Genomic DNA, 9,557 nt, shown 5'->3' with positions numbered 1-9,557 from the left:
TGAGAGAGAAACTAGTCCTCTGGTGGCATTCAAGACCAGCACTGAAGTAAAGAACAACAACGGCTAACAGTGGCCCAGCTACTAGGGGCCTGCCCAGCTGGAGGACACCTCCCTCCCGCCTTCCCCCAGGATTGCTGGCTTTGCCCGCCCTGACTCAGCTCCTTATCTGCTGGAGGATGAAGCCAGGCCCCCTCCTCTCCACCCCTCCTCTCAGATTTTATATGACCTCAGAAGGTCATTCCAGAAGTCTGCCTGCACACTTCCTGCTGCAGCCCTGCCCACTCCCGTCCTAGTTTCCCTCCTCAGGTGTCCTAAGAGCACAGGCCTGAATATAAACCTCCAAGGATCCTGCAGCCCTGAGGCTGACCTGTCTGACCATTGCTCAGGACAGAAGCAAAGGGGGGGGGGTCCTAGTCTGCAGGGAGTGGACAGAGAATCGGGGAGCCAGGTCAGATAGCAATTAGGACTCCCCAACAGCCAGGCACAGAGTGACACAAAAACCCACCACCACACCGCCACCACCTTTAGCTGCCTGGCTTCCGGGGGAGGGACCAGTGTCTTACGACTTTCCATGACGTGGGTCCTCTGCCAGGACCAGGGCTGTGGGGAGGCGACATTTCCTGCCCTGGGGGCTGGGGTGACAAGCGAGTTGCTGAGTGTGCACACCTTGTGGGAGCACACACACACGCCCTGCTCCCAGGCTCCTTCTGCACCCATGGAGTTCCCCCTGGCCCAGGGAGGCCCCCAAGGTACGTGTGACATTGAAGAATGTGTGTGGGAGGGGACAAGACCACCAGGTCCCTGCTCTCTCTTGGGGCCAGAGCCCCCACTCAGAGGACGGGGCCCCAGCGGGAGCCGGAGCTGGCAAGGCTGATTGCTGGTGCCCACAACCCCTTTCCTTCTCTGGGGCTGCAGGTCCACTCAGCCCTGAGAACAAAGGTGACAGGGTCTGCTGTGTGCTTCTCAGGGAGGAAGGAGGGGGCAGGAGGGAAAGGGGAAGGCGCAGAACCCTGGGCCAAAGGAGGACCTGCCTTCCCTCCCTGACTGTGGGTTCGACTCCGGGCCACCAGAAGGCCAGCTGACATCTCAGCTCCCCTTCGTGGTACCGTTGCCAGGACAAGCCTCTCTGCTGCCTCAGCCCTTCTGTGCCCCCTGGGCCCCTTACTCCTCCTCCCTGAAAAGTCCCCCATGTTCCACCTGCATTTCTCCTACTGTCATAACCATCCCTTTCCTCCAGGTCCCTGGTCAGAGGCATGCAGGGCCCCTTTAAGCCTGTGGTGGTGGGGGACACGGAGACAGGCAGCCCCTCACTGAGAAGCCCCAGCTGTACTCTTTCTGCTCACAGGGAACCGAAAAGACCCCATGCCAACCTTCAGCACCTTCCATCCCTTGGACATCACCAGCAGGGGCTGCCAGGGCCTGGGCTTGCTTCCGAGGGCCAGGCTCCAGGCCCTGAAGGTCGAGGAGGCCCAGCCCAGCCCCAGAGCCCCCGCTGTCCACGCCTCGGTGAGTGGGGGCCTTCATCTGCTCCGAGCCCTCCCCTGGGGGAGGACTCACAGATGGACACAGGCCAACTGGGAGATGGCAGGGGTGATGTGGGGCACAGAAGGAGGGAAGGAGACAAGCTGGGAAGCTCAGGCTGAGGCCCAGGTGACCAGGGCACAGTGTCTGAGTCCGGAAGCAGCCATCAACGTCTTTGTTCACGGCCTTCATTTGCCCAGCACACCCTGGTCTTCTGGCCCCGCCAGTCCCCCCTCCTAGAGGGTGAGCGCTCCCTCATTCTGGCCTGGGGGGTGACCTCCTGCGTCATTCCTCAGCCTAGGGAATGACCTTCTGGACACTGGAAAGCCTCGCCCCATTTAAGCACAGCCTGCCACTGGCCGCTGCTGGAGCAAAGGCCCAGGAGCAAAGTGGGGAGAAGAAGGCCTGCCAGGGAAACCAGGACAGTTGGAGCTAAAGAGGGGACTTAAGTTAGACCTTGGGAAGGGCTTTCTGGGCAATTATACCCTAAAACAATCAAGTAGGATGGGGGGTTGGGAGTTTCCACCGCACGCCCAGGAGGGGCTGGGGCTGAGGATGAGAAGATGGCCGCTGGCGTGGAGTCAGGAGCAGGCCCACTAGTCATGGCTCCTTTCCCTCCCGGAACTCTCCCCCTAACCAGGCACCTCCCCAGGCCCCAGGCGCTGCCGCCAGCCCAGAGGATGCTGGAAAGGCTGATGAGGCGCCTAGGGAAGGAGACCAGCCCCTGCAGGCCGAGACCCGGGCTTGGTTCCAGAAGACCCAGGCCCACGGGTTCCTGCAGCATGGGGCAGCCCCTCCCTGGTTCCATGGCTTCATCACCCGGAGGTGAGTCACGGAGGAGGAAACGGGCCCAGAGAGGCGTGGGGACAAGTCCTGGGTCTCGCGGTGGGTCAGGAGTAGGTGGAGGCTACAAGTGCAGGTATGTCTCCTGGAGGCTCCTGGGGCCATTCACTCAGGCACCTCTCCTGGGGGAGAGCGCCGGAGAGGTTCCAGCCCAACCCCCTCAGTGCCTCAGTTTCCCCTCTCTAGGCTCAGTTATCCTCCCCTATCTAAGGCCTCGCTCCTCCTGGTCTCCGCCTGTGTCCCTCGGGCTCGCCCAGCCCTCTGCTCTCTCTTCCCTCCCTTGCAGTTCCTCAGTTTGCTTCTCCTGTACCTGTTTGCCTCCTCTGTTCCGCTTGTAACGTGTGACATCTAAAAGTCTATTGCTATCCCTGGTGCTGCGCGGCCCTTCCAGGATAAGGCCAGGATGCAGGGCTGCAAGCTGTCCTGGGGGGCCCACATCCCCTCTCCCACCTCCACTCTTCTCTAGCCACTTCAGCCTGCTTGGTTGGGGGTAAGGGTCCCCCATGAGAGCTGGGAGACAGCGGAGGCTGGAAGAGTCAGAGCAGCACTGTCTCTTCTCCACACCCAGGGAAGCCGAAAGGCTGCTGGAGACCAGGCCGCTGGGGTGCTACTTGGTGCGGTTCAGCGAGAGCGCCGTGACCTTTGTGCTGACTTACAGGTGAGGGGCGGGGCGTCCCGCTAATCCGAGGGGCTGAACTTGTCGACCCCTCTTTGCTCTGCCCCCCTTCTCCTCACTCCCCACCCCTGCTACTGAGAGTGGGACACCCTGGCACAGGGCGGGTGGCCCTGGCCGGGGAAAGGGAGCGGGTCACATCCCTGGTCGCATCCAGACTGGCGCCCTCCAGGAGCCGGACTTGCTGCCGCCACTTCCTGCTGGCCCAGCTTGAGGACGGGCGCCACGTGGTGCTGGGTGAGGACAGCGCCCACGCGCGGCTGCAGGACCTGCTGCTTCACTACACCACGTGCCCGCTCAGCCCCTATGGGGAGACGCTCAGCCAGCCCCTCGCCCGGCAGGTATGAACCACCCCCTGACACCCCTGACTCTCAGCCAGGGACCTAGGCCGTGCCCCTCCTCACGCAGAGCCCAGGCCGCAGGACGAGGCCCTTTCTCCTCGCAACAGATTACCCAGCCATGCCTCTTGCCCACACGTCTGGGCAGGAAGCCCTTCCAGAAAGATGCACGCTCGGGGAGGGGCATTAAGAAACCATCCCCGCCGCACAGAGCCATGAGGGGCTGAGTGAGAGTGCCCAGACAGGCGCATGGGTCATTTGTTGTTTATATTAAAAGCTGTTTACCAAGTGCCCGCATGTACCAGATGCTGGCAGGCCCTGAAAAAAGAGCCAGAGACAAGACAGCCGGGTCCCAAACCCACAAATAGTGAGGGAGATGGGAGGAAATAGAGAGTAGGATGCCGCCACTCACCTGGCCGGCAGCCATGTCTCCTGAAGGAAGTTCAGGCAGGACCACTCTATGCCAGCATCGGTCTGGGCACTGGGAAAAGAGCAGGAAACAAAACTAACCAAAACATCCCTGCCTTCATGGAACTTGCATTCTGATAAGAGGAGACAGACAACAAACACGTAATACAGAGAACACATAATCCGTCCAGTAGTAAGTGCTGGGAAGAAAAACCAAGCTGTGACAGGGAGTGACAGGTTTAGGGCTCTTCTACATGGAGACATCAGGGAAGGCTGCTCTGGTAAGGGGACATTTGAATGGAGGCCTGAGTGAATGGAGGGAGGGAGTCACAGCAGACAACTAAAGGAAAAGCATCCTAGGCAGAAGGAACAGCAGGTGCAAAGGCCCTGAGGTAGGAGGACGCTTGATGTGTCTGGAGAAGAGTGAGAGCAGGGGAGGAAGCTAGCATGGGTGGTGAGGTGGGAGATGAGGGCAGAGAGGTCAAGGGAGGGGGCCCTATGCACTCTTGTGTGGATTTGAGATTTTATTCTGAGCTAAAGACTTCTCAAGCCTCTTGCATTTTTACAACCACCGGCACAAATAGAGAATGGCCTGCCCTGTGTTTCAGAGGAAATTAAGTTTAATGCTTGATATCGCCCGTGACCCCAGCTCTGCCCTCTCCCTGGTATCCTTGCCATCCCCGGTCCTCATCCAGGGGACCCAGGGCACGCCACATTCCTGTGCCCCCCCCCAGACCCTGTTATTCTGTGCGCCTGGATCACCTGCCCACTCCACGGCCGTCCCTCCCGCCGCGCACCAACTTCCTCTGGCCTCCTCCTTTCCCAGCAGACTCCTGAGCCAACAGGACTTTCGCTAAGGACTGAAGAATCAGACTCGGGAAGCAAAAGCCAGGACTCACACACCCAGTACAGCCCGATCCTCAAAAAGGAGCAGCCCGCAGCCCCCACACAGAAAGAAGGGGTCGGCGAGCCAAAGGAGGTATCCTGCTGGAAGGGGCCCGCGAGGAGGCGGGGCGTGCGGGGCGGGGGCGGGGCGTGCGGGGCGGGGGCGGGGCGTGCGGGGCGCCCTGGGGCTCGTCCCTGTGACCCACAGGCCTCCCGCCTCGCTTCTTTCCTAGCCCTCCCAGCCGCCCAGGCCCAAGCCTCCTGTCCCCGCCAAGCCTCAGCTGCCCCCCGAAGTCTGCACAAGCCCGGCTCCGAGACCCCGCCCGGCCCCGCCCCTCAAGCCCTCCCACCCCATCTACCACGAGCCTGAGGAGCCCATAGCTTTCTATGCCATGGGCCGGGGCAGCCCCGGAGAAGCCCCCAGCAACATTTATGCCGAGGTGGAGATGGAGCTGTGCGCAGGGGGTCACGGCCCGCCCAGCATCCCCGTACACCCGGTCCTCCGGAAGTGCCGGTCCAGGCCTGTCCCTGGAGGCCAGGTAAATGGGGGTGCAGGGGAAAGCTAGACCACGAGAAGGACTTCCTGAAAGCTAGTTGGGGAGGGTAGAGTAGCTGGATACCTGGGTCAGGGTGAAGATCAGAGGGTCCAGGCTACCAGCATCCTCTGCCTTCCCCCACCGGAGCCTGCCTTTTGGTCGGTATCCCTCTCACCCAGCTGGGCCTCTTCAGACCCACCTGAGCTCGGCCCCGCCCAGCCTCTCCTCCCCAGTCTGAACTGCGGCCCCTGCCGCTCTGGCTCCCTCCCCTTAGCCTTGGTGGTCCTGCCATCTTGAAGGAGGGGTTTGGAGTCCCTGTGTCATCTCAGAAGAGCTTAAGGGAGGGGGCACCTGCACCCCGCTCCTTCCTGCACTCCCCCTCTCCCTCTTCTGTCCCCACCTACGGTCTTCTCACTGATCAGTTCAAGTCAGCATCTCCTGGGAGGTGCTGGGCCCACCAGCTGCTTCTGCCCCTCCTCAGGCCCTTCCCCAGCCTCTCTCCCCACTCGCTCTCGGCCCTGTGTCTGCCCCACTCACCCACACCCCTGCCACCTGCTGCTATCCTAGAGCTGACATCACCATGTCGTGTCTCCATCCCATCCTCTCTCCAGGCTCCCGCTCAGCTCCCCAGCGTCCCCCGGCTTCTGGAACTTAGTAACAGCCAGCACTGCCCTCACCCTTCCACCACTGCTCCTCGGGTGCTCCCTACCTGGATTCATAACCCTCTGGCCGCCTGCGGCAGAGCCAGAACGCTGGGCTCCCTCCACACGTCCCTGCTCCACCCCCGCACCCATGTAAGCTGCTGTTTCTACTGGGTCTCTTCCTGTCCCCAGGTTCGGCCCCCTCATCTCTCACGGGCACTTTTCCAAGCGCTTTTTCACTGGTCTCTAGCCACCAGTCTTGCCACTTCTGCTACACTCCGCCCCAGGAAGCCACAAAGGTGTTTCTAAAACAGCCGACTGGCCCACGAGGCCCTCCATACTCGGAGGGGGTGGGGGGTGTCACCTCATCAGCCTTACCACTCATCCTCCCAGAGCTATGCAGTTTCTCCAAACACACCAAGTGGTTTCACACCTGCTGGGGTTGGCACGTGCCAGTCCCTTGGCCTCCAGCGACTCCCTGCTGCCTGGCAACCTTCTAAGCACCCTGCAGACTAGCTTGCCCTTTTCACCTGGAAAGACGTCCCGGACCTGGCCACAGAGGCCATCCTCTGTGCTCTGTACACACCGGCCAGGCCACTGAGCACCTGAGACGGAGCAGAGTGGGCTCCCTGAGGGCAGGGCTAGGATTCACTCAGCTCTTTGCCTAGCACCCAGCACAGTGCCTGGCACAGGGCAGGTACTCAGGAAACGTCTGTTGAATGAATGAGAGGGATTTGGCCCTGCTCTGTGCAGGCCATCGTCTGTTAAGACCAGATGTCTTGGTCCTTGAGGCTGCAGGTGGGCCCGAGAGGGGAGAAGGTGTGACCTAAGACTGTCCCTCTCTCTGCAGAACCCAGGTGGTCAGCGACTGCATCCTGAGGACTCTGTGGCTGGACAAGGCCCTCCCAGGCCCCACCAGCCCCTGCCTCGCTGGGGGCACACCCTCCCTCACCACTTTGCTAGACAGGTGCTTCAGGGGCCGCCTCAGTAGCTGGTGAGTCTGAGCTGGAGAAAGATAACCAGAGACCTTCACACACACGCACACAGCCAGGTGCCCTTCTCGGGAAATGTGGATGGCACAAACTGTCAGTGATCGAGGCTGGAAAGGACCTCAGCCTCATCCATTGCAAAGATGGCACAAAGGTGTCACCTTGTGTGCCAGCTCCAATCCATTGGTCCTGGATGCCCAGGGCGCTGCAATGGGAAGGATGCTAAGGTCGTGTCTGAACTCAGCAGAAAAGAGCACGTGATTGATTAGTGATGTCTGCTATGGGTGAGAGAAGGGAGAGGAGCAGCTTCTTCTCTGCCCTTCTGGACCAAGTCCAACTCCCTCCCTTGCTGTGCAGATGGGGAAACAAAGCCGGAGAGGGCTGCTGACGTGGTCGAGGACGAGAGCCCGAGCCTCCTGACCGCTGGTTTAGCGCGGTGTTCCTGGCCCCACACCCACTAAGTCTTCTCTACGGGAAATGTCAGAAATTTCCTCAGAAGGGAACCCTGCTGCTTTCCAGAGTTCCGCTGCAGGGGGCCTGGGTGCCGGTTCCCCTCCTCCAGGTCCCAGCTTAGCCCTGTTCCCCCGACAGGTCTGGGACCCCCATAAAGAAGCCTGGAGGTCAGAGGAACAAATGTGGAGTCCACTCCCTGTAAGGGGGACACAGCTCAGTGCCCTCCCAGAGCCCTCAGTGGTTGGCGCCCCTCTGAGGACGTGGGCCCTTGCAGCCTCGCCCTGGCCCCTCCTGGAGGCTCATTTCCTGGGCCCTCTGAGCCTTTGGGTCTGGGCCCTGGTCCAATGCTGCTGTTGTCTGAGGATTGGATTTGGCGAGAACAGATGTTAGAATTGTTTGTTGATTCTTGTCTGGCTAATAAATCATCGCCAACCACCTCCCCCCACGGGACCCAGGCTCCTTCTGTCTCTGTCTCCGTCTCTCATACTGTGGAAGGCAGGTGCCTGAAGCACCACGGCAGTGTGGGGAGGGGTCCGGGGGCTGAGAGACATCAAGACACGGGAAACAGACTGCTCTCTGCAGTGTTCCTTCCCTAACGGGCTGGCTGGGCAGGTATCCTGGGCTGCCAGGCAAGGAGGGGAGTGGTCGAGGAGCAGCCCCAAGCCCCTGCCGAGCGCAGGACTGGGAGGGGGCGTGCCCCATTAGCCTGGGTGTGGGCCCTTCCACGAGGGGTGGCCCTGCAGTGGCTCCAAGCCCCTCCCTTGTGCCTTCCCATGAGCCTTTGCCTCGTCAGGACCCCTTCCCTCCCAGGAGCCTCCTGCTCCCCACTGAGCTCCACTGGGGCTTCAGCCACCTGAAGGGAGGGTCTGCCTGTGTCTGTTGTCTCAGGTTGGGTGGGGGCTCCCTGCGGCAGGGCTGGGTCTGCCCCTGCACTGCCCTCTGGCCCAGGTACCCCTATGGTCCCCTCTGTGGCCTGTCCAAGGCCATCAGTGCCCGTCAGAGGCACAGAAATCCTCCAGACCCTTCCCTGAAGCCATGTCCCCTAGGCCTAGGGGCCGCCACCACCACACCACCCCCAGCCTGGCGCAGGTGCCAGCCCAGTGACAAGCAAATTTCCCTCCTTTCCACTCCAGTGCTAATCAGCATAGGGAGAAATAGGGTTGCTGAGTCAACAGAGTTGGGGTTCCACTTCCTGCTGGCTGTAGGTCTGGGCTGCCTCCTGAGCAAGAGGAGAGATGGGGCGGGAGGGAGGGGAGCAGATGGTTTGCCGAAATCAGAGGGAGAGGAGTCACCTCCAGGCTGACTCCTCGTGGCAGGGGAGCAGGCCAAAAAAGATCCCTGTTTAGAGAGAGCTGGCAATCAGAAAACAGGATTTCCTTGGACTTTGAGATGTGACAGGATGGGCGGTGTGGGGACCAGTGACTAGAGGGGGCAGAGTGGGACCCGGTGACGTCCAGTCTTTCTGGCTCCACACAGCTGGGGGTGGGCTCACCCAAGGGGTGGTGGGAGACCCAGATGGCCTGGCTCTGGCCGCGCTAACCAGCTGCAGCCTCTGGTGGGCAGACCTTTGCTCGGAGCCACTGTTCCCCACACAGCTTTGAAATGGGGGTAATGCCTCCCTATCTGCACACAGGGCCGCTGCACGGATCAGCGGAGGCCATCGCCTCCTCCCACCCAAATGAAGGCAGAGCACGGCTGCAGGGCTGAAAGGGATTCAGACCCTTTGTGACTGCTCTCCGTCCAACTAAGTGGGAAAGGGAGGTCTAGAGAGGGCAGGTGACAGGGAGTTGGAGGCAGTCAGGCCCAGATCTTGTCACCTCAATCCCGGGCTCCCCTTAGAGCACGGCCCCCCACCCCCGCCAAGTAAAAGGATAAGACCCCCCCACCCCCGAGGGCTCCAGCTGCAGGCCCCGCCCTGAAGACTAAGGTGATGTGATGCAGCCCGGCTTCCCTTCACACATGGGCCCCTGCACCACCTCGCTGACGGGCTCTGGCGACACCTCAGGGTGGAGAGGGTAACTTGTACCGGAAAAGGAGCTGCAGCCAGTGTGCTGAGCAGGTAGCACCCCAGCCGGGGAGCAGCGGGCCAGGAGGGTGGGGGCACGTCCCAGCTGACTCAGCCTTGCCCCTTCAGAGCCTGCGAAGGCCTGGCTGAGTGGAGGGTCCGGCTTTGGCCCAGCTCCAGCCCCTGCAGCACATGGCTGCCCTGAGCCTGCCGGCCCGGCCTCTCCCCCCTGAGCGCCCCCTTGCATTCCTCAGCAAAGCAGTCT

The 9,557-nt window shown here is 61.3% G+C and overlaps 1 protein-coding gene across 6 annotated transcripts; it reads left to right on the top strand.

Moving 5' to 3' along the window:
- The first annotated feature begins 616 nt into the window (after nt 1-616).
- On the top strand, nt 617-7,737 carry SH2D2A (SH2 domain containing 2A). 6 transcript variants are annotated; one of them, XM_074318835.2, is made up of 10 exons: nt 617-749; nt 1,346-1,506; nt 2,162-2,346; nt 2,933-3,022; nt 3,210-3,378; nt 4,613-4,762; nt 4,902-5,207; nt 5,816-5,998; nt 6,696-6,839; nt 7,192-7,737. In XM_074318835.2, the coding sequence occupies exons 1-9, from the start codon at nt 716-718 to the stop codon at nt 6,834-6,836; spliced, it is 1,419 nt and encodes a 472-aa protein (XP_074174936.2). In that variant the 5' UTR covers nt 617-715; the 3' UTR covers nt 6,837-6,839; nt 7,192-7,737. The 6 variants fall into 6 exon arrangements, with proteins under 6 accessions (XP_074174936.2, XP_074174935.2, XP_074174934.2 ...); XM_074318834.2 differs by having other exon boundaries at nt 4,610-4,762; nt 7,426-7,737; XM_074318833.2 differs by having other exon boundaries at nt 4,610-4,762.
- The last annotated feature ends 1,820 nt before the right edge of the window (nt 7,738-9,557 follow it).

The sequence above is a fragment of the Rhinolophus sinicus genome, chromosome 7 (assembly GCF_057876585.1).
Source record: "Rhinolophus sinicus isolate RSI-liver-muscle chromosome 7, RSI-T2T, whole genome shotgun sequence".
Taxonomy (NCBI): domain Eukaryota; kingdom Metazoa; phylum Chordata; class Mammalia; order Chiroptera; family Rhinolophidae; genus Rhinolophus; species Rhinolophus sinicus.
The sequence above is the reverse complement of the archived record's forward strand: the minus strand, read 5'-3'. Positions and strand labels throughout refer to the sequence as shown.